The 24470-nt window shown below is 44.3% G+C and overlaps 1 protein-coding gene across 1 annotated transcript in view; it reads right to left on the bottom strand.

Moving 5' to 3' along the window:
• SPATS2 (spermatogenesis associated serine rich 2) overlaps positions 1-24470 on the bottom strand; it is a 941596-nt gene that overhangs the window by 809656 nt on the left and 107470 nt on the right. The window contains exon 2 of the mRNA XM_053705505.1: positions 23214-23403. Within this exon, the coding sequence (XP_053561480.1) occupies positions 23214-23238 (25 nt within the window). The 5' untranslated portion in view covers positions 23239-23403. The remainder of the gene's footprint in view (positions 1-23213; positions 23404-24470) is intronic.

Below are 24470 nucleotides of genomic sequence, written 5' to 3'. Positions count from 1 at the left end.
GGTGCGCAGTGGCATTTAGCGGCCTTCGAATTACCAAAAAGCAACGCCAAAGCCATATATGTCTGCTATTTATGAACAAAGGGGATCCCAGAGAAGAATTTACAACCATTTATACCATAATTGCACATGCTGTTTGTAAATAATTTCAGCAAGAAACCGAAAGTTTGTGAAAAAATGTGTGAAAAAGTGAACAATTTTTTGTATTTGATCGCATTTGGCGGTGAAATGGTGGTATGAAATATACCAAAATTTGCCTAGATCAATACTTTGGGATGTCTACTAAAAAAAAATATATACATGTCAATGGCTATTCAGGGATTCCTGACAGATATCAGTGTTCCAATGTAACTAGCGCTAATTTTGAAAAAAATTGGTTTGGAAATAGCAAAGTGCTACTTGTATTTATTGCCCTATAACTTGCAAAAAAAGCAAAGAACATGTAAACATTGGGTATTTCTAAACTCAGGACAAAATTTAGAAACTATTTAGCATGGGTGTTTTTTGGTGGTTGTAGATATGTAACAGATTTTGGGGGTCAAAGTTAGAAAAAGTGTGTTTTTTTTCCATTTTTCCTCATATTTTATAATTTTTTTTATAGTAAATTATAAGATATGATGAAAATAATGGTATCTTTAGAAAGTCCATTTAATGGCGAGAAAAACAGTATATAATGTGTGGGTACAGTAAATGAGCAAGAGGAAAATTACAGCTAAACACAAAAATGTAAAAATAGCCTTGGTCCCAAACGGACAGAAAATGGAAAAGTGCTGTGGTCATTAAGGGGTTAAGGAACTAGCGGCAAAACCCTTCTCCAAAACGTCTTGGAGAAAGGACAGAATTCTGGATACCTAGACCTTATGCCAAGGATATCCATGCTTCTCACACCAGGACAAGTAAATCCTCCACACCTTATGGTAGATGCGACGAGTGACTGGCTTCCTTGCCTGAATTAGAGTATCAATTTCAGAAAAGCCTCTCTTGGCCAAGACTAGGTGTTAAATCTCCAAGCAGTCAGCCTCAGAGAATCTAGATTTTGATACTGAAAGGGGCCCTGTGAAAGCAGATCCCTGCGACAGGGTAACCTCCATGGTGGAGAGGATGACATCCCCAACTAGATCCGCAAACCACGTCCTCTGCGGCCATGAAGAAGCAATCAGAATGACCGAGGCCCGCTCCTGTTTGATGCATGACACTACACGAGGTAGAAGTGGTAACGGAAAAATATAAGCTAGGCTGAACCCCCCTCTGCCTGGGGATCCCTGGACCTCGATCTGTATCGGAGTAGCTTGCAATTGAGTATGGACGCCATGAGGTCTATCTCCGGCGTTCCCCACCTGAGACAAATCTCTGCAAACACTTCGGGGTGAAGCGACCATTCCCCCGGATGGAAGGATTGTCTGCTGAGAAAGTCTGCTTCCCCGTTGTCCACACCTGGAATGTGAATCACTGAGAGCAAGAAGCTGTGGGACTCCGCCCACTCCAAGATCCGAGACACCTCCCTCATAGCTAGGGAGCTCCTCATACCCCCCTGGTGGTTGATGTAAGCCACCAAGGTAACGTTGTCGGTCTGGAATCTGATGACGCTGAAAGACCCCAGAAAAGGCCATGCCTTCAGAGCATTGTAGATTGCTTGGAGTTCCAGAATATTTATCGGAAGGAGAGACTCCTCCCAGGACCATTTTCCTTGTGCCATCCTGGCACCCCAAACAGCTCCCCATCCTGCCAGACTTGCGTCCGTGGTCACAATCTCCCAGGACGATTTTAAGAAGGATGTCCCCATGGACAGTTGCATACGGACGGATCCACCACGAGAGGGAGATCAGAGTCCGAGCATCCATGGATATCTGCTGTGATAGATCTGAATGATCGCCATTCCACTGTCTCAACATGCACAATTGAAGAGGTCTGAGATGGAACATGGCAAATGGAATGATGTCTATGCTGGAAACCATGAGTTTGATCATCTCCATACACTGAGCCACCATGGGGCTTGAGGAGTACTGAAGGGCAAGACAAGAGGATGCAATCTTCCTGTGTCGACGGTCTGTGAGAAAAATGTTCATGGACAGAGTCTAATTATCATACCCAGGAACTCCACCGTGTTGCTGAGAATAAGGGAACTCCTTCCTGAGTTGATCTTCCAACCGTGAGATTGGAGCAAAAGAAGAGCCCTCGAATGATCCTCTGCAAGACTGAGCGACAGCGCCTGGATTAGGATGTTGTTAAGATAGGGCGCCACAGCAATGCCTCTGGCCACCGCAAGTAGCGCCCCCAGAACCTTTGTGAAGACCAAAAGGAAAGGCAAATCTCAGGAACTTAAAAGTGGTCCCTGTGGATTGGCACATGAAGGTAAGTGTTCTTCAAGTCTATCGTTGTCATAAACTGTCCCTCTTGAACTAGGGGCAGACTAGGTCTGATCGTTTCCATTTTGAAGGATGGAAGACTCAGAAACTTGTTTAAAACACTTTAGGTCCAGAATCGGGTGAATAGTACCCTAGACCCCTTTCTGCTTGGGGTACTGGTACGATAACACCTAGAGAGAGGAGAGATCTCACACATTCTAGAAAGGCTTCTCTCTTTTCCGGTCTTGAAGACAGGTTTGATAGGAGGAATCTGCCCCTGGGCGGATGGGATCTTAACGCTATCCTGTAACCTTGGGCGATAACGTCCAGAACACAAGGATCCTGAACATCCTGCACCCATGCTTCTGAGAAGAGTGATAATCTGCCCCTACTTTTTCCAGAGACCGGTCGGGGGCCGCTCCTTCATGACAATTTTGTCTTGGTGGGCTTCTTGCTCTGCCTAGACTTGTTCCAAGAATGAGCCGGTTTCCAAGTTTCCTTGGACTGGTCCACTTTTGCAGCGGGCTGCTGGCGCTGGGCCTTGTCCGCACGAAAGGTAGATCCTTTAGGCTTAGCCTTCTTATCCTGCGATAGGAAAGCTCCCTTGACTCCCGTAACCGTGGATATGATCGAATCCAATCCTGGACCGAACAGAATCTTTCCTTTAAAAGGCAGGAACAACAGCCTCGACTTAGAGGTCATGTCCGCAGACCAAGACTTTAGCCACAGAGCCCTGTGAGCTAAAACGGAAAAACCTGACACCTTAGCATTCGGGCGAATAATTTGCATATTGGCATCACATATGAAAGAATTGACTATCTTCAGCGCCTTAATCTTGTCCTGTATCTCGTCGATGGAAGTCTCCCCCTCGACCATTTCACACAGGGATTCACACCAATATGTCGCAGCTCCGGATACCGTGGCTAAAGCCATTGCCAGCTGAAAAAAACTTTCATTTTCCTCCATGGGAAAGAGTCCACAGCCGCATTTATTACTTGTGGGAAATAAGAACCCGGCCACCAGGAGGCGGCAAAGACACACTAGCCAAAGGCTCAAATACTCCTCTTACTTCCCCTATCCCCCAGTCATTCTGCCGAAGAACAATGACCAGTGGAAAAAATATCAAGGTGAAAGGGTGCCAGAAGACTATACACAAAAAACGCCTCCGAAAAAACGGGCGGGGGGGCGTTGACTCTTTCACACGGAAGAAAATGAAATTATCAGGTAAGCATAATTTATGTTTTTCTTCCTAATGGGAAAGAGTCCACAGCCACATTACTTGTGGGAAAATTATACCCAAGCCAAAGAGGACACTGAATGCCAAGAACGGGAGGGTAAGAGGCGGCCCAATCTGAGGGCACCAGTACTGAACCACATCCCATAAATAAAAAAAGTCCCACTTCATCCAAAAGCAGGGAACAAAACCATGAAGAAAAAAGGGCCCCAAGGAAAAAAAACCACATGCAACACCACCAAGCCAACAGGACTCAAGGTGCACTATCGCTCGAAGGCAGATCCCATACACACGCCCCATAAGGGAACCCTGACCAACAACTGCCTAAAGGAAGAAGCAAGGTGGAGGGAAACTAACCAGAACCCTGTCTTCCAAAAGACAAATCAAACTAGCTCGGGAGACTCCAGAAAGCCTCACTAGATGCCAGAAAAAAGGGCATCATCAGCCAAACACAACCAAGTCGGAGGCCGAAAGAGAACAAATAGTATCTTGAGAAGCAGAAAATCGTACAGATGACTGAGTAACACGCCATAGTGCAGCCACCGACAAAGGGACAAAAAAAAAACCTAGTCCAGCTCCCCAGCTAGATGGAACCAAAGAGTTCACCTCAAACCGAAAGAGACCTAGGTGCCTCCCTACGAGAACCACGCAGCACGGGAGAAAAGGAAACAGCAAAAACCAAGTTCCTAGACAAAACATCCCTCCATGGAGGAAAAATTCAGAAATCCAGACTCCCCCGAGAGCTCCAGAGATGAACCACAGCTTAGGATCCTGAGATAACCAGGGACTTCCTCAACTACCGCAGAACCGCCGCAACGAGGACCGCCCATACACGGAAGACCAACCTGTCAATGACAGGGAAAAGTCCAGGGACAGAGTCCCACCCCACCCCTACCCCCCCCCTTGAACGAGAGGAAGGAAACACCACCGGCCACCTCAAAAGAGTATGACCAGAAACATGGGCAGAGTCCCGCCAGAGAGACAAAAATCCCCCAAGGGAAGACAGAGGACAAGGGAAACCTTGCCCCCCAGACACAGAACTCGACACAGGAGTCAAAACAAACCCAAAATGAGCCAGCCTCCAAAGGAGCAGAGACTATCCGAGAAAGCAATCTCGCGGCCCCACAACAGATACCGTTGTGGAAGATATGAGGACAAAGAGACCCTTACCCAGGCACTACACAGGAATGCTGAAGCAAGGACAGAGCACCGGAACAACGGACCCCAAAGGAAGTCCAGAACACATTCCCTCACGGAAAACAAAAAGCCCCAAGCAGCAATAAGAAGGGGCCCAGTCTCTCTAAAGAGAGAAAAAGGAGAACCCCTTCCAGATGCAACCAGAGTACCGGAGGGAAGAACCGGGACAAGTATAGATTGAACTATACCAACACCACCCGGAACCCAAGCCCTAACCCAGATCCACAGAGAGACCTGAAGAAGAGGACCCCGACCAAAATTCCGGTCAGATACTCCTCACGCGAGGAAGAAACCCGAAAAATGGGCACTCTAGCAAAACCCTAAGAAAGGACCGCGAAAAAACGCAGAACCATCTCAAGGCAATAGAACCCACGACACAGAGCTAAACTCTGCGACGTATAGAAACTAGGGTCCCACGTCAGCGCCAAACCATAAGAGGGTGGATAAAATTCTGGAAAAAAAACAGAACCAGAAACGAAACAAGGCGACCCCATAAAACCGGGTTCCAGCTAGAAGAGACCTCCAGCAGCGACGAAAGCGAACCAGGCCCTCGAGTGGCAAGTCACAGGCTAGCCCCGTTATGTCTCGTATACCCATCAAACGCTCCACCGCTAATCCACAAAGGGGATCCATTAAAAGCAAAACAAAACAAGGTCCAGAGATCCTAGGAGTCTAAACCACCCCATGGGTAGCAAGAAGACCAAGGCCCAAAACCGCCCTAGCGGAGAAGGCCCCGCCCCTCAAAAGGAGAGCTAGAAGCGACTCGGCAGAAGCCACCAACCAAGCCCCGGGAATAGAGTGGCACGCCCAATATCTCTTGGTATGCGGACCCGAAGGTCCGGTTTAGATGTATAGTGTAGTTTGTGAAAACAAACAATATAACAATAAAACAAAAACACTCAAGGTCCCGCCAAACCCGCCAGGTGCAACATGCGTCACTGACAACCCAACAAAGAGCACACAAACTCCGGACCCAACAGTCCGCGAACAACTTCCAAGGAAGTAATAAACAGCAAGTCCATCCCAGAAATTCCCGAAGGAATGATAAAATAATAAACAAAATATCCTAACCGGATGAAAGAAAATAAGGCAGCCCGAAGGCATCCGCCAAAGAACACAACCACGCAGAAACCTCCGTGTCCTGCAGGTGAACCAGCAGCATCAATATATTGAAGCGGAAATGAACCGCCATCTCCAGGGGAAACAATCCACCCAGGGCGGAGGGAGAATTAACATTAGGGTTACCTGCAAATGTAGAGGAAGGGTGCTGTTGGAAATCCGCTGTCTGAGGGACAGAGCCCCCAGAGGCTGATGGCTTAATAGGCCCCTGGTTCCCCGAGCCAGAGGAACCAGGCGCTCTAAGAAGGCATAAGAGACAGGACTGATAAACTTGCATCAGTGGAGCCAAAATACCTCCCTCACAAGAGGAAGAATCGGAATCAGAAACGACAGTCTCAGCTTCAGAATGCTCCATGGTTAGACCCACAGAGAAAAATAGGATTAAATATAAAAAAACGAAAGGCACCTGACACCCACAATGGCTGGGGCACTCACCACCTCCTATGACCAGATCCAAATGAAGCAGAAAGACCTCGTCGCCACACGGTCAGGAATGTGGAAGCGTAAAAACCCAGCGTAACAACGCCCGGTCATAAGGTGAACCGTAAAGTCCAAAAAAAGCGCGCTAAAAAAAACGGTGGCAACTAGGCCCCACTAAATCCTCCAAGCAATTCTCCTGTCTCAGCCCCAGAGCAGATACCCACTAAACAAAGCAGGGAGATCACATAAACATGATTAAGGAGCCCCACCCTGTTCACAAATCCCCCCCCCAAGGAAGGAATTATCTCATGATTCCCAAATCCGTACAGAGGAGTCTCACTGAGACCCATACCTATCTGTAACATAACATTTATATTGATAAAATTAAACGATCTTACCGGAATCTACGCCGTGCAACAGGAACATGGCCCTTCAAGTGTGAACGGATAGTATTGTCGCCTCCGTCATGGACCTGAGAGAAGACAGCAGGTAGCGAAGCGAAGGATCGGCAATGCCAAGTGCTAGAGGAGCCGTTAATACGAGTCAGGATGGTGTCGCAAAGTGAACTCCCACTGCATCTCCGGACACTAACATTTGCCCAGGCCACTGAGAGACTAACAGGACTACTTAAAACTCCTGTTCCATTGCGAAGAGTACTACCCTCCATGAGAGACACACTTTATGTATAACTAATAAAAGTACTTACTTTAGAAAAAATAAAACTGACACTTCTCTGCCAACCTCCTGGGACAAAAGGCAAAGAATGACTGGGGGATAGGGGAAGTGGGAGGAGTATTTGAGCCTTTGGCTGGTGTGTCTCTGCCTCCTCCTGGTGGCCAGGTTCTTATTTCCCACAAGTAATGAATGCGGCTGTGGACTCTTTCCCATTAGGAAGAAAAAAAACCCTGTGTGTTGAAACATTTTCCTTAACATGTTTTCCAACTTTTTATCCATGGGCTCCTTAATCGACTAACTATCCCTCCAAGGGAATAGTTGTCCGCTTCGCGAGCGTGGAGATAGCACCATACACCTTAGGGACAGTACCCCAACGCTCCAGTCCAGGACGGGGAACAGTTTCTTAAAGGAAGAAGGGGAAAAGGAAGAACCTAGTTGCTCCCATTAATTCTTAATATTTGCCATCGTAACAGTATTCGGGAAGGCCTTAGGCCCCATCCTGTCCTCATATACCTTATCAAGCTTAGGAATCGCAGGTTCTTCTGGAAGTTTCGGTTCCAGAACCTCCAGAGTAGCAAGCACTTGCCTCAGCAAAAAGCGCAAATCTTCCATCCTAAACCTAAAGTCAGGCTCCTCCGCCACCAGAGGTTTAGATGACACGGACTCCGACCCAGAAGGGGCCTCCTCCGAAGAGTCGGAGTACGTTTTGTCATCGTATAACGCCTCAGAATTTTCCACAGGCGTAGACAACCCCTGGGCCAGCCACCAAGATACGCCCTACGCTTGCGCTTAGCAGAACGTGGTAAGGCACGGATCACTTTCGATACCGCCGTTTGCAGTTGATCCGCAAAATCTGATGGCCAATGAATCTCTCCCGCAGGAGTAATGGTTGGACCCTGGGGCGCTGCAAGTGCAATAGGAGATGGATGCAGGGACCCCTCAGAGGTGGACGGCTCAATAGTTCTAGACATCCGTTTGCTCTTAGATGTCGCAACTTTATTAAAGTATGTGGAACATAATTGAGCAGGCTGATCTACCAGAACCTCCTCACAATAAAGACAGGAATGAGACCTAGTTAAAGAGGATGTGCCCTCTAACACGTCAGAGCCCTCCATAGCTTGCGCTGATAAGGACTAGATTAACTTAATAGGCACCTTTATAACCTCCAATGGCCGGGGCACTCATCACCTCCTATGACCCGGACTACAGAAACCGTTTTGTCTACTGCGCCGCTGATTAACAGAGGAAGATAGATAGCCACACCCGGTCACATGAGATGCCCGGCAGGAACCGCCCCTGCCTAAGGAGAAAACACGCTAAAAAACAGAATTTATGTTTACCTGATAAATTACTTTCTCCAACGGTGTGTCCGGTCCACGGCGTCATCCTTACTTGTGGGATATTCTCTTCCCCAACAGGAAATGGCAAAGAGCCCAGCAAAGCTGGTCACATGATCCCTCATAGGCTCCGCCTTCCCCAGTCATTCGACCGACGTAAAGGAGGAATATTTGCATAGGAGAAATCATATGATACCGTGGTGACTGTAGTTAGAGAAAATAAATCATCAGACCTGATTAAAAAACCAGGGCGGGCCGTGGACCGGACACACCGTTGGAGAAAGTAATTTATCAGGTAAACATAAATTCTGTTTTCTCCAACATAGGTGTGTCCGGTCCACGGCGTCATCCTTACTTGTGGGAACCAATACCAAAGCTTTAGGACACGGATGATGGGAGGGAGCAAATCAGGTCACCTAGATGGAAGGCACCACGGTTTGCAAAACCTTTCTCCCAAAAATAGCCTCAGAAGAAGCAAAAGTATCAAATTTGTAAAATTTGGTAAAAGTGTGCAGTGAAGACCAAGTCGCTGCCTTACATATCTGATCAACAGAAGCCTCGTTCTTGAAGGCCCATGTGGAAGCCACAGCCCTAGTGGAATGAGCTGTGATTCTTTCAGGAGGCTGCCGTCCGGCAGTCTCATAAGCCAATCTGATGATGCTTTTAAGCCAAAAAGAGAGAGAGGTAGAAGTTGCTTTTTGACCTCTCCTTTTACAAGAATAAACAACAAACAAGGAAGATGTTTGTCTGAAATCCTTTGTAGCCTCTAAATAGAATTTTAGAGCACGAACTACATCCAAATTGTGCAACAAACGTTCCTTCTTTGAAACTGGATTCGGACACAAAGAAGGCACAACTATCTCCTGGTTAATATTTTTGTTAGAAACAACTTTCGGAAGAAAAACAGAATTTATGTTTACCTGATAAATTACTTTCTCCAACGGTGTGTCCGGTCCACGGCGTCATCCTTACTTGTGGGATATTCTCTTCCCCAACAGGAAATGGCAAAGAGCCCAGCAAAGCTGGTCACATGATCCCTCCTAGGCTCCGCCTACCCCAGTCATTCGACCGACGTTAAGGAGGAATATTTGCATAGGAGAAACCATATGTTACCGTGGTGACTGTAGTTAAAGAAAATAAATTATCAGACCTGATTAAAAAAACCAGGGCGGGCCGTGGACCGGACACACCGTTGGAGAAAGTAATTTATCAGGTAAACTTAAATTCTGTTTTCTCCAACATAGGTGTGTCCGGTCCACGGCGTCATCCTTACTTGTGGGAACCAATACCAAAGCTTTAGGACACGGATGAAGGGAGGGAGCAAATCAGGTCACCTAAATGGAAGGCACCACGGCTTGCAAAATCTTTCTCCCAAAAATAGCCTCAGAAGAAGCAAAAGTATCAAATTTGTAAAATTTAGAAAAAGTGTGCAGTGAAGACCAAGTCGCTGCCTTACATATCTGATCAACAGAAGCCTCGTTCTTGAAGGCCCATGTGGAAGCCACAGCCCTAGTGGAGTGAGCTGTGATTCTTTCAGGAGGCTGCCGTCCGGCAGTCTCATAAGCCAATCGGATAATGCTTTTAATCCAGAAGGAGAGAGAGGTAGAAGTTGCTTTTTGACCTCTCCGTTTACCAGAATAAACAACAAACAAAGACAAAGTTTGTCTGAAATCCTTAGTAGCTGCTAAGTAAAATTTGAGAGCACGAACTACATCCAAGTTGTGCAACAAACGTTCCTTCTTTGAAACTGGATTAGGACACAAAGAAGGCACAACTATCTCCTGGTTAATGTTTTTGTTAGAAACAACTTTTGGAAGAAAACCAGGTTTAGTACGCAAAACCACCTTATCTGCATGGAACACCAGATAAGGAGAAGAACACTGCAGAGCAGATAATTCTGAAACTCTTCTAGCAGAAGAAATTGCAACCAAAAACAAAACTTTCCAAGATAATAACTTAATATCAACGGAATGTAAGGGTTCAAACGGAACCCCCTGAAGAACTGAAAGAACTAGGTTGAGACTCCAAGGAGGAGTCAAAATTTTGTAAACAGGCTTGATTCTAACCAGAGCCTGAACAAAGGCTAGAACATCTGGCACAGCTGCCAGCTTTTTGTGAAGTAACACAGACAAGGCAGAAATCTGTCCCATCAAGGAACTTGCAGATAATCCTTTTTCCAATCCTTCTCGAAGGAAGGATAGACTCTTAGGAATCTTAACCTTGTCCCAAGGGAATCCTGCAGATTCACACCAACAGATATACCAAATTATGTGGTAATTTTTCTGGTTACAGGCTTTCAGGCCTGAACAAGAGTATTAATAACAGAATCTGAGAACCCTCGCTTTGATAAGATCAAGCGTTCAATCTCCAAGCAGTCAGCTGGAGTGGGTCGAACGGACCTAGAACAAGAAGGTCTCGTCTCAAAGGTAGCTTCCATGGTGGAGCCGATGACATATTCACCAGATCTGCATACCAAGTCCTGCGTGGCCACGCAGGAGCTATCAAAATCACCGACGCCCTCTCCTGATTGATCCTGGCTACCAGCCTGGGGATGAGAGGAAACGGCGGGAACACATAAGCTAGTTTGAAGGTCCAAGGTGCTACTAGTGCATCCACTAGAGCCGCCTTGGGATCCCTGGATCTGTACCCGTAGTAAGGAACTCTGAAGTTCTGACGAGAGGCCATCAGATCCATGTCTGGAATGCCCCACGGTTGAGTGACTTGGGCAAAGATTTCCGGATGGAGTTCCCACTCCCCCGGATGCAATGTCTGACGACTCAGAAAATCCGCTTCCCAATTTTCCACTCCTGGGATGTGGATAGCAGACAGGTGGCAGGAGTGAGACTCCGCCCATAGAATGATTTTGGTCACTTCTTCCATCGCTAGGGAACTCCTTGTTCCCCCCTGATGGTTGATGTATGAACTTGGCCCTCGCTAGCTGAGGCCAAGCTTTGAGAGCATTGAATATCGCTCTCAGTTCCAGAATATTTATCGGTAGAAGAGATTCTACCCGAGACCAAAGACCCTGAGCTTTCAGGGATCCCCAGACCGCGCCCCAGCCCATCAGACTGGCGTCGGTCGTGACAATGACCCACTCTGGTCTGCGGAAGGTCATCCCTTGTGACAGGTTGTCCAGGGACAGCCACCAACGGAATGAGTCTCTGGTCCTCTGATTTACTTGTATCTTCGGAGACAAGTCTGAATAGTCCCCATTCCACTGACTGAGCATGAACAGTTGTAATGGTCTTAGATGAATGCGCACAAAAGGAACTATGTCCATTGCCGCTACCATCAAACCTATCACTTCCATGCACTGCGCTATGGAAGGAAGAGGAACGGAATGAAGTATCCGACAAGAGTCTAGAAGTTTTGTTTTTCTGGCTTCTGTCAGAAAAATCCTCATTTCTAAGGAGTCTATTATAGTTCCCAAGAAGGGAACCCTCGTTGACGGAGATAGAGAACTCTTTTCCACGTTCACTTTCCATCCGTGAGATCTGAGAAAGGCCAGGACAATGTCCGTGTGAGCCTTTACTTGAGGAAGGGACGACGCTCGAATCAGAATGTCGTCCAAGTAAGGTACTACAGCAATGCCCCTTGGTCTTAGCACCGCCAGAAGGGACCCTAGTACCTATGAGAAAATCCTAGGAGCAGTGGCTAATCCGAAAGAAAACGCCACGAACTGGAAATGCTTGTCCAGGAATGCAAACCTTAGGAACCGATGATGTTCCTTGTGGATAGGAATATGTAGATACGCATCCTTGAAATCCACCTTGGTCATGAATTGACCTTCCTGGATGGAAGGAAGAAGTGTTCGAATGGTTTCCATCTTGAACGATGGAACCTTGAGAAACTTGTTCAAGATCTTGAGATCTAAGATTGGTCTGAACGTTCCCTCTTTTTTGGGAACTATGAACAGATTGGAGTAGAACCCCATCCCTTGTTCTCCTAATGGAACAGGATGAATCACTCCCATTTTTAGCAGGTCTTCTACCCAATGTAAGAATGCTTGTCTTCTTATGTGGTCTGAAGACAACTGAGACCTGTGGAACCTCCCCCTTGGAGGAAGCCCCTTGAACTCCAGAGAATAACCTTGGGAGACTATTTCTAGCGCCCAAGGATCCAGAACATCTCTTGCCCCAGCCTGAGCGAAGAGAGAGAGTCTGCCCCCCACCAGATCCGGTCCCGGATCGGGGGCCCGCATTTCATGCTGTCTTGGTAGCAGTGGCAGGTTTCCTGGCCTGCTTTCCTTTGTTCCAGCCTTGCATAGGTCTCCAGGCTGGATTGGCTTGAGAAGTATTACCTTCCTGCTTAGAGGACGTAGCCCTTGGGGCTGATCCGTTTCTGCGAAAGGGACGAAACTTAGGTTTATTTTTGGTCTTGAAAAGACCTATCCTGAGGAAGGGCGTGGCCCTTGCCCCCAGTGATATCAGAGATAATCTCTTTCAAGTCAGGGCCAAAGAGTGTTTTCCCCTTGAAAGGAATGTCAAGCAATTTGTTCTTGGAAGACGCATCCGCTGCCCAAGATTTTAACCAAAGCGCTCTGCGCCACAATAGCAAACCCAGAATTTTTTCGCCGCTAACCTAGCCAATTGCAAGGTGGCGTCTAGGGTGAAAGAATTAGCCAATTTAAGAGCACGAATTCTGTCCATAATCTCCTCATAAGAAGAAGAATTACTAATAATCGCCTTTCCTAGCTCATCAAACTAGAAACACGCGGCTGCAGTGACAGGGACAATGCATGCAATTGGTTGTAGAAGGGAACCTTGCTGAACAAACATCTTTAGCAGACCTTCTAATTTTTTATCCATAGGATCTTGGAAAGCACAACTATCTTCTATGGGTATAGTGGCGCGCTTGTGTAGAGTAGAAACCGCCCCCTCGACCTTGGGGACTGTCTGCCATCAGTCCTTTCTGGGGTCGACTATAGGAAAACAATTTTATAAATATGGGGGGAGGTACTAAAGGTATACCGGGCCTGTCCCATTCTTTACTAACAATGTACGCCACCCGCTTGGATATAGGAAAAGCTTCGGGGGGCCCCGGGGCCTCTAAGAACTTTTCCATTTTACATAGTGGTTCTGGAATGACCAGATAATCACAATCATCCAAATTGGATAACACCTCCTTAAGCAGAGCGCGGAGATGTTCCAACTTAAATTTAAAAGTAATCACATCAGGTTCAGCTTGTTGAGAAATGTTTCCTGAATCTGAAATTTCTCCCTCAGACAAAACCTCCCTGGCCCCCTCAGACTGGTGTAGGGGCCCTTCAGAAACCATATCATCAGCGTTCTCATGCTCTACAGAATTTTCTAAAACAGAGCAGTCGCGCTTTCGCTGATAAGTGGGCATATTGGCTAAAATGTTTTTGATAGAATTATCCATTACAGCCGTTAAATGTTGCATAGTAAGGAGTATTGGCGCACTAGATGTACTAGGGGCCTCCTGTATGGGCAAGACTGGTGTAGACGAAGGAGGGGATGATGCAGTACCATGCTTACTCCCCTCACTTGAGGAATCATCTTGGGCATCATTTTTACTAAAATTTTTTATGACATAAAATACATATAGTTAAATGAGAAGGAACCTTGGTTTCCCCACAGTCAGAACACAATCTATCTGGTAGTTCAGACATGTTAAACAGGCATAAACTTGATAACAAAGCACAAAAAACGTTTTAAAATAAAACCGTTACTGTCACTTTAAATTTTAAACTAAACACACTTTATTACTGCAATTGCGAAAAAGTATGAAGGAATTGTTCAAAATTCACCAAAATTTCACCACAGTGTCTTAAAGCCTTAAAAGTATTGCACACCAAATTTGGAAGCTTTAACCCTTAAAATAACGGAACCGGAGCCGTTTTTATATTTAACCCCTTTACAGTCCCTGGAATCTGCTTTGCTGAGACCCAACCAAGCCCAAAGGGGAATACGATACCAAATGATGCCTTCAGAAAGACTTTTCTATGTATCAGAGCTCCACACACATGCAGCTGCATGCCATTGTTCTCAAAAACAAGTGCGCCATACCGGCGCGAAAATGAGGCTCTGACAATGATTAGGGAAAGTCCCTAAAGAATAAGGTGTCTAAAACAGTGCCTGCCGATATAATCTTATCAAAATACCCAGATTAAATGATTCCTCAAGGCTAAATATGTGTTAATAATGAATCGATTTAGCCCAGAAAAAGTCTACAGTCTTAATAAGCACTTGTGAAGCCCTTATTTACTATCTTAATAAACATGGCTTACCGGATCCCATAGGGAAAATGACAGCTTCCAGCATTACATCGTCTTGTTAGAATGTGTCATACCTCAAGCAGTAAGAGACTGCACCCTGTTCCCCCAACTGAAGTTAATTGCTCTCAACAGTCCTGTGTGGAACAGCCATGGATTTTAGTTACGGTGCTAAAATCATTTTCCTCATACAAACAGAAATCTTCATCTCTTTTCTGTTTCTGAGTAAATAGTACATACCAGCACTATTTTAAAATAACAAACTCTTGATTGAATAATAAAAACTACAGTTAAACACTAAAAAACTCTAAGCCATCTCCGTGGAGATGTTGCCTGTACAACGGCAAAGAGAATGACTGGGGTAGGCGGAGCCTAGGAGGGATCATGTGACCAGCTTTGCTGGGCTCTTTGCCATTTCCTGTTGGGGAAGAGAATATCCCACAAGTAAGGATGACGCCGTGGACCGGACACACCTATGTTGGAGAAACCAGGTTTATTACGCAAAACCACCTTATCTGCATGGAACACCAGATAAGGAGGGGAACACCAGATAAGGAGGAGAACACTGCAGAGCAGATAACTCTGAAACTCTTCTAGCAGAAGAAATTGCAACCAAAAACAAAACTTTCCAAGATAATAACTTAATTTCTACGGAATGAAAGGGTTCAAACGGAACCCCTTGAAGAACTGAAAGAACTAAATTGAGACTCCAAGGAGGAGTCAAAGGTTTGTAAACAGGCTTGATTCTAACCAGAGCATGAACAAAAGCCTGAACATCTGGCACAGCCGCCAGCTTCTTGTGAAGTAAAACAGATAAAGCAGAAATCTGTCCCTTCAAAGAACTTGCAGATAATCCTTTCTCCAAACCCTCTTGTAGAAAGGACAGAATCTTAGGAATTTTTACCCTGTTCCATGGGAATCCTTTCGATTCGCACCAACAGATATATTTCTTCCATACTTTATGGTAAATTTTTCTAGTTACAGGCTTTCTAGCCTGAATAAGAGTATCAATGACAGAATCTGAGAACCCACTCTTTGATAAAATCAAGCGTTCAATCTCCAAGCAGTCAGTTGGAGTGATGCCAGATTCGGATGTTCGAACGGACCTTGAACAAGAAGGTCCCGTCTCAAAGGTAGCTTCCATGGTGGAGCCGATGACATATTCACCAGGTCTGCATACCAAGTTCTGCGTGGCCACGCAGGAGCTATCAAGATCACCGAAGCCCTCTCCTGATTGATCCTGGCTACCAGCCTGGGAATGAGAGGAAACGGTGGAAACACATAAGCTAGGTTGAAGGTCCAGGGCGCTACTAGTGCATCCACTAGAGTCGCCTTGGGATCCCTGGATCTGGACCCGTAGCAAGGAACCTTGAAGTTCTGACGAGACGCCATCAGATCCATGTCTGGAATGCCCCATAATTGAGTTATTTGGGCAAAGATTTCCGGATGGAGTTCCCACTCCCCCGGATGAAAAGTCTGACGACTCAGAAAATCCGCTTCCCAATTTTCCACTCCTGGGATGTGGATAGCAGACAAGTGGCAGGAGTGAAGCTCCGCCCAGTGAATTACTTTGGTCACTTCTGCCATCGCCAGGGAACTCCTTGTTCCCCCCTGATGGTTGATATATGCAACAGTCGTCATGTTGTCTGATTGAAACCTTATGAATTTGGCCTTTGCTAGTTGAGGCCAAGCCTTGAGAGCATTGAATATCGCTCTCAGTTCCAGAATGTTTATCGGGAGAAGAGATTCTTCCCGAGAACATAGACCCTGAGCCTTCAGGTGTTTCCAGACCGCGCCCCAGCCCACCAGGCTGGCGTCGGTCGTTACAATGACCCACTCTGGTCTTCTGAAGCTCATCCCTTGGGACAGGTTGTCCAGGGTCAGCCACCAACGGAGTGAATCTCTGGTCCTCTGATCTACTTGGATCGTCGGGGACAAATCTGTATAATCCCCATTCCACTGTCTGTGCATGCACAGTTGTAATGGTCTTAGATGAATTCGCGCAAAAGGAACTATGTCCATTGCCGCAACCATCAAACCTATTACTTCCATGCACTGCGCTATGGAAGGAAGAAGAACAGAATGAAGTACTTGACAAAAGCTTAGAAGTTTTGATTTTCTGGCTTCTGTCAGAAAAATCTTCATTTCCAAGGAGTCTATTATTGTTCCCAAGAAGGGAACTCTTGTTGACGGGAATAGAGAACTTTTTTCTACGTTCACTTTCCACCCGTGAGATCTGAGAAAGGCTAGGACAATGTCTGTATGAGCCTTTGCTAGTGGCAGAGACGACGCTTGAATCAGTATGTCGTCCAAGTAGGGTACTACTGCAATGCCCCTTGGCCTTAGCACCGCTAGAAGGGACCCTAGTACCTTTGTGAAAATTCTTGGAGCAGTGGCTAGTCCGAATGGAAGTGCCACAAACTGGTAATGCTTGTCCAGAAAGGCAAATCTTAGGAACCGATGATGTTCCTTGTGGATAGGAATATGTAGATACGCATCCTTTAAATCCACCGTGGTCATGAATTGACCTTCCTGGATGGTAGGAAGAATTGTCCGAATGGTTTCCATCTTGAACGATGGGACCTTGAGAAATTTGTTTAGGATCTTGAGATCCAAAATTGGCCTGAATGTTCCCTCTTTTTTGGGAACTATGAACAGATTGGAGTAAAACCCCATCCCTTGTTCTCCTAATGGAACAGGATGAATCACTCCCATTTTTAACAGGTCTTCAACACAATGTAAGAATGCCTGTCTTTTTATTTGGTCTGAAGACAATTGAGACCTGTGGAACCTTCCCCTTGGGGGTAGTTCCTTGAATTCCAGGAGATAACCTTGAGAAACTATTTCTAGCGCCCAAGGATCCTGAACATCTCTTGCCCAAGCCTGAGCGAAGAGAGAGAGTCTGCCCCCCACCAGATCCGGTCCCGGATCGGGGGCCAGCATCTCATGCTGTCTTGGTAGCGGTAGCGGGCTTCTTGGCCTGCTTACCTTTGTTCCAGCCTTGCATCGGTCTCCAGGCTGGCTTGGTTTGAGAAGAATTACCCTCTTGCTTAGAGGATGTAGAATTTGAGGCTGGTCTGTTTCTGCGAAAGGGACGAAAATTTGTTTTATTTTTAGCCTTAAAAGACCTATCCTGAGGAAGGGCGTGGCCCTTTCCCCCAGTGATGTCTGAAATAATCTCTTTCAAGTCAGGGCCAAACAGCGTTTTCCCCTTGAAAGGGATGTTAAGCAATCTGTTCTTGGAGGACACATCCGCTGCCCAAGACTTCAGCCAAAGCGCTCTGCGCGCCACAATAGCAAAACCTGAATTTTTCGCCGCTAATCTAGCTAATTGCAAAGTGGCGTCTAAGGTAAAAGAGTTAGCCAACTTAAGTGCTTGAACTCTGTCCATAACCTCCTCATAAGAGGATGCTTGATTGAGCGACTTTTCTAGTTCCTCGAACCAGAAACACGCTGCTGTAGTGACAGGAACAATGCATGAAATTGGTTGTAGAAGGTAACCTTGCTGAACAAACATCTTTTTAAGCAAACCCTCTAATTTTTTATCCATAGGATCTTTGAAAGCACAACTATCTTCTATAGGGATAGTAGTGCGTTTGTTTAGAGTAGAAACCGCCCCCTCGACCTTGGGGACTGTCTGCCATAAGTCCTTCCTGGGGTCGACCATAGGAAATAATTTCTTAAATATAGGGGGAGGGACAAAAGGTATGCCGGGCCTTTCCCATTCTTTATTTACAATGTCCGCCACCCGCTTGGGTATAGGAAAAGCTTCGGGGGGCACCGGGACCTCTAGGAACCTGTCCATCTTACATAATTTCTCTGGAATGACCAAATTGTCACAATCATCCAGAGTAGATAACACCTCCTTAAGCAGAGCGCGGAGATGTTCCAATTTAAATTTAAATGTAATAACGTCAGGTTCAGCTTGTTGAGAAATTTTTCCTGAATCTGAAATTTCTCCCTCAGACAAAACCTCCCTAGCCCCTTCAGACTGGTGTAAGGGCATGACAGAACCATTATCATCAGCGTCCTCATGCTCTTCAGTATCTAAAACAGAGCAGTCGCGCTTTCGCTGATAAGTGGGCATTTTGGCTAAAATGTTTTTAATAGAATTATCCATTACAGCCGTTAATTGTTGCATAGTAAGGAGGATTGGCGCACTAGATGCACTAGGGACCTCCTGAGTGGGCAAGACTGGTGTAGACATAGAAGGAGATGATGCAGTACCATGCTTACTCCCCTCACTTAAGGAATCATTTTGGGCAACATTATTATCAGTGGCATCATTGTCCCTACTTTGTTTGTCACATTCATCACATATATTTAAATGGAGAGGAACCTTGGCTTCCGAACATACAGAACAGTGTCTATCTGATAGTTCAGACATGTTAATAGGCATAAACTTGATAACAAAGCACAAAAAACGTTTTAAAATAAAACCGTTACTGTCTCTTTAAATTTTAAACTGAACACACTTTTTTACTGAATATACGCAAAAGTATGAAGGAAATGTTCAAAATTCACCAAAATTTCACCACAGTGTCATAAAGCCTTAAAAGTATTGCACACCAAATTTGAAAGCTTTAACTCTTAAAATAACGGAACCGGAGCCGTTTTTACATTTAACCCCTATACAGTCCCTGGTATCTGCTTTGCTGAGACCCAACCAAGCCCAGAGGGGAATACGATACCAAATGACGCCTTCAATAAGCTTTTTCAGTGGACCTGAGCTCCTCACACATGCATCTGCATGCCTTGCTTCTCAAAAACAACTGCGCATTAGTGGCGCGAAAATGAGGCTCTGCCTATGACTAGAAAAGGCCCCCAGTGAAAAAGGTGTCCAATACAGTGCCTGCCGTTTTTTTAACAAAATTCCCAAGATTAAAATAACTCTCCAAAGTTATAAACCATTAAATATGCTTATAAAGTAATCGTTTTGGCCCAGAAAAATGTCTACCAGTCTTTAAAGCCCTTGTGAAGCCCTTTTATTCTTATATTGAAAATTAAGAAAATGGCTTACCGGATCCCATAGGGAAAATGACAGCTTCCAGCATTACCAAGTCTTGTTAGAAATGTGTCATACCTCAAGCAGCCAAAGTCTGCTCACTGTTTCCCCCAACTGAAGTTAATTCCTCTCAACAGTCCTGTGTGGAAACAGCCATCGATTTTAGTAACGGTTGCTAAAATCATTTTCCTCTTACAAACAGAAATCTTCATCTCTTTTCTGTTTCAGAGTAAATAGTACATACCAGCACTATTTTAAAATAACAAACTCTTGATAGAAGAATAAAAACTACATTTAAACACCAAAAAACTCTGAGCCATCTCCGTGGAGATGTTGCCTGTGCAACGGCAAAGAGAATGACTGGGGAAGGCGGAGCCTAGGAGGGATCATGTGACCAGCTTTGCTGGGCTCTTTGCCATTTCCTGTTGGGGAAGAGAATATCCCACAAGTAAGGATGACGCCGTGGACCGGACACACCTATGTTGGAGAAAGGGCCACGCCATACTCCCGTAAGTCACCTGAAAGTTCCACACATTGCCAGAGCCTCATCTTGCACTTAACGCAGCAATGACACAAACAATATCATGTATAAACCCCCCCTTTCCAGGAATATTAACCCTTGATTCTTTCAAGATAAAAGGCGTCACGCTGTGACCATGTCTTCCATGTTATAATTATATAATAAAAATGAAACGATCTTACCAGAATCTACGCCGTGGAATAGGAACAAGGCCCTTCAAGTGTGACAGGTTAGTAGTCTCGCTCCTGACATGGACTTGAGTGTAAAAAGCAGGCAGCGAAACTAGTCAACGATAATTGCTTGTCGAGCGGTTAATATGAGTCGGGATGTGTTCACTGAGAGGCTGACAGGACTACTTAAAACATCAGTCCCATTCCGAAGAGTACTACCCTCCATAAGAGACTACTCCGATCTTCGGCACTTCTCTGCCGTCCTCCTGTGACGAAAGGCAAAGAATGACTGGGGGATGAGGGAAGTGGGTGAGGTATTTAAGCCTTTGGCTGGGGTGTCTTTGCCTCCTCCTGGTGGCCAGGTTCTTAATTCCCAAAAGTAATGAATGAAGCCGTGGACTCTCCTCCACTTTAGATGGAAATACTTACCTTTTAAACTTGACAGCAGCTCCAGCATCCCCTGGTCGTCGCAAGCCATTTCTGACATCAGAAATGATGGATCGTCATCTTCCAATCACGGCTTCCCCCCTGGGGGAATCAGTGTCTGATTCAACGCCGTGATTGGAGGAAGTCGGATTCCTCGTTTTAGACCAAGGAAGAGGCTTTGCGACGGGCGGAGGAAGCTGGAGCGGCTGTCAAGATTAAAAGGTAGGTATTTTCACAACACAAGTGAAATGTAAATTTTGATGAATTAAAGTGCCCCTGTTTTTAATCCAATTTTTAAAAACCGGGCACTTTAGCATCACAATTTACATTCACTTTAATTCTAGGTGAGCCCAGGGGCGTGCATCTGTTCTTCTCCATATGGCAGTAGTGTTTGCAACAATGTTTATAGCAATGTTATATGTGTGCACAATCCTCAGCTCCTATCAGACTACCTTGTTTTACTATTCAACAAAGGACACCACAAGAACAAAGCAAATTTAAAGTAAATTGGAAAGTTGTTTTAAACTGCATGCTTCACATAAAATGTTTAAATATTGACTTTACTCAATATCAAGATCGGTGATATCATGACACCAGCAATTATGTTAAAGGGACAGTGTACACCAATTTTCATATAACATTGCATGTAACAGACAGAAACTACTATAAAGAAGAGTATGCACAGATACTGATCTAAAAATCCAGAATAAAACCTTTTAAAAACTTACTTAGAAGTTCCCAGTTTAGCACAGTTAATGAAATTAGGCTGGGGTACCCAATAAAAGGGGCTGGGAAACAAAAGGAGCAGACACTCCCCCCTCCCCTGCATATAATAAGACCGATGAACAGGAGCAAGCAGTAGTTTGTAAACACATGTATACATCTGAGACTGTGGGGCTTGGTTAGGGGTCTGAAAATCAGCACAATGTTCTTAAAAAAATAAACAAACTATACATTGTTACAAGAACACTCACAGATGGGCTATATAAATGGATCATCTACAAAATATTATGCAAAGAAAAATCTAGTGTACAATGTCCCTTTAAAGTGAAGGTAAACTTTGATGAATGAAAGCCCATTTTTTAAAAATACTATTAAAAACAGGGGCACTTTCATTCATCAAAGTTTACAAAGCAGCCGTTTTGATTAAAAACTTACCTTTCTTCTTTTTACAGCCGGGGCAGCTTCCCTCACCCAGAGATCCTCTCTTCACACGTCAGCAATGACTAATCCAGCTTCCTCCAATCACGGCTTTCCCCCCAGGGAAGACATTGCCTGAGGCCATGCCATGATTGGAGGAAGCTGGATTATTATTGTAGCTTTTCAAAATACTGCAAATTGCCTAACCCGATGTGATATCCCTTTAAGAACAACTAGCTAACAGCACTTCCTCCCTATTTAAGGAAGTGCTTTCCCATCACTCAGGGCCTGAAAATTAAAGTGGATTCTAACAGTTTGTTCCTCTCTGAACAATTTAACTTTGTAATCTCCTTTCAGGTCCTCTCCTACTCTATGCCGTGCTGCTCTTGTGGCTAAGTTGCTGCACTACTTCCCTAATTGCACCTGGACTGCAATTCCTACTTGGATCCCTACGCCTACCGGAACTTCTTGCATACGCGATCCGAAGTCGCGCTCACACAAGCTGTTACCGGAACGCCGCTATTACCTCAATCTCCGGTCAAGCTCTCTCCTAGGTGGTATCACCGCTCTCCACGCCACACCAACACCCTTGGGGGAATCAGGATTCGCTCTCCACGCTACTTTGGGTATCGTAGCATAATAATAAGATAATCTACTCAATTCATCAAGTTACGTTTGTCTCTCTATCTGAGGTGTATTTTTCCTGATTTAACCTCCTCCTTGCTGGGCAATATCGTGTGTATGCTGGAACTGTGTATATATTTTAGTATGTTTGTGTGAGTGCATGAACCTTGAGGAAATTATATTGAACATTCATACCGGATTATAATCTATGAAAAAACGTATAACTTATCCTGAATATTAAGGATTTCTCTAATTTTTGCTATATCATTCTTTTCCTCATATTTACATATAACTCTGAGTCTAATATTGTTTCACAATTATAACAATATTCTCTACCTTTTCTTATGAGTACTACCATACTATAGAATCAATTACAAAAGTAAATGCTCACCTTGTGCATGTCAGTAAAATAAGTTGTTTTTACTTGCTGTTAACAAGAATAGAGCAACATTACCATTTTTTTCTAAATACTATTGATTTACTTATTTGAAGTGAGACTGTATATCACACCCAGCTATTTAAATTGCAGCACTTGTGGGTTACAGAATTTTATTTCTGGTCTCTCTAGGCAGCGTAGGAATAAACACAAAAGCAAGTGGAAGTTTATACCTTTTAAATGCAGATGAAAATATTGCAATGCATACCTTTCCCTTCTTTATTAAAAACAACAATGCTTTGTAAAGCATGGAAAACGTGCACTAATGCACAGTTTAAGCAGTGATGCAGCTCAGAAAACTATTAATACTTTTTACAAAGAAAGCCATCTTACCCTTGTGATTATGCTTCCGAGACATCTCTCCAAAGTTCCCACTACTAAATCAGAGTAAAAGATTGTTTTCCCTCTTCAAAGTGATTTTCTAGTTCAAAAGTCCTAGAAAGGAGTAGTGCTACTAAAAAAGTAGCCAAAGATGCACATAAATGTCTTGACAGAAAATCAAATTCTGGTGACTTGTAATGCTCTGGGAAAAAAAAAAAATATATATATATATTAATATATTCAGTTCCATATGTGTTCCAAACAGACAGTATTCTTGAAAAGACTGATCTCTGGTGTCCTAATGTTACAATAAATGTTCATATTGCTATTTTTTATTTTTATATAAAGCACACGGTACAAATATAACCGAAAATAAATGTCACCTAATAGTTACATATTGTCACTGGAAAAAAATAAAACAAGTCTATACATAAAATAAGAACAGTAGTTCTCAGATGTGTAGAGCAGTGTTATCAACTCAATACATATTCGTGCTTTATAGCTCTTACTATATTTAATACTACAATACAGTAAGCAGTGACATTACTAAACCTAATTTTATTTATAACTATGTAAAGTCGAAAGTACATAACAGGAATATAAGGTGTGACATTAACATATAGGACAGAAGATGGTCAACATATGGGCCCCGAATAGATCTGTAAATATTCACACTGGCATAAGCATTTATTATTAAAGGGACATGAAACCCAAATTACTTTATTTTTTTGCGATTTAGAAATAGAATGCAATTTTAAACAACTTTCCAATTTACTTTAATTATCTAATTTGCTTCATTTTCTTGATATCCTCTGTTGAAATGCATATCTAGATAGGCTCAAGTAGCTGCTGATTGGTGGCTGCACATAGATCCCTCGTGTGATTGGCTCACCCATGTGCATTGCTATTTCTTCAACAAGGGATATCTAAAGAATGAAGCAAATTAGATAATAGAAGTAAATTGGAAAGTTGTTTAACCCTTTCACTTCCCGGGACTTTCAGACAAAAACTTGCCCAAAATACCAGATAATTTTTAGCATTTCTGCTATTGCTCCATTTAAACAGAAATAGAGCGTTGTTTTTTTTTATTTACCTTTCAAAACTATATATATTTTTTTTAAGTAGACAACCCAAGGTATTGATCTAGGCCCATTTTCGTATATTTCATGCCACCAATTCACCGCCAAATGCGATCAAATTAAAAAATGTTTTACTTTTTTCACTAACTTTGGGTTTCTCACAGAAATTATTTACATACTGCTTGTGCAA

This window comes from Bombina bombina, chromosome 3 (assembly GCF_027579735.1).
Source record: "Bombina bombina isolate aBomBom1 chromosome 3, aBomBom1.pri, whole genome shotgun sequence".
NCBI lineage: Eukaryota > Metazoa > Chordata > Amphibia > Anura > Bombinatoridae > Bombina > Bombina bombina.
Note: the sequence above shows the minus strand (reverse complement) of the source record. Positions and strands in the feature narration are given on the sequence as shown.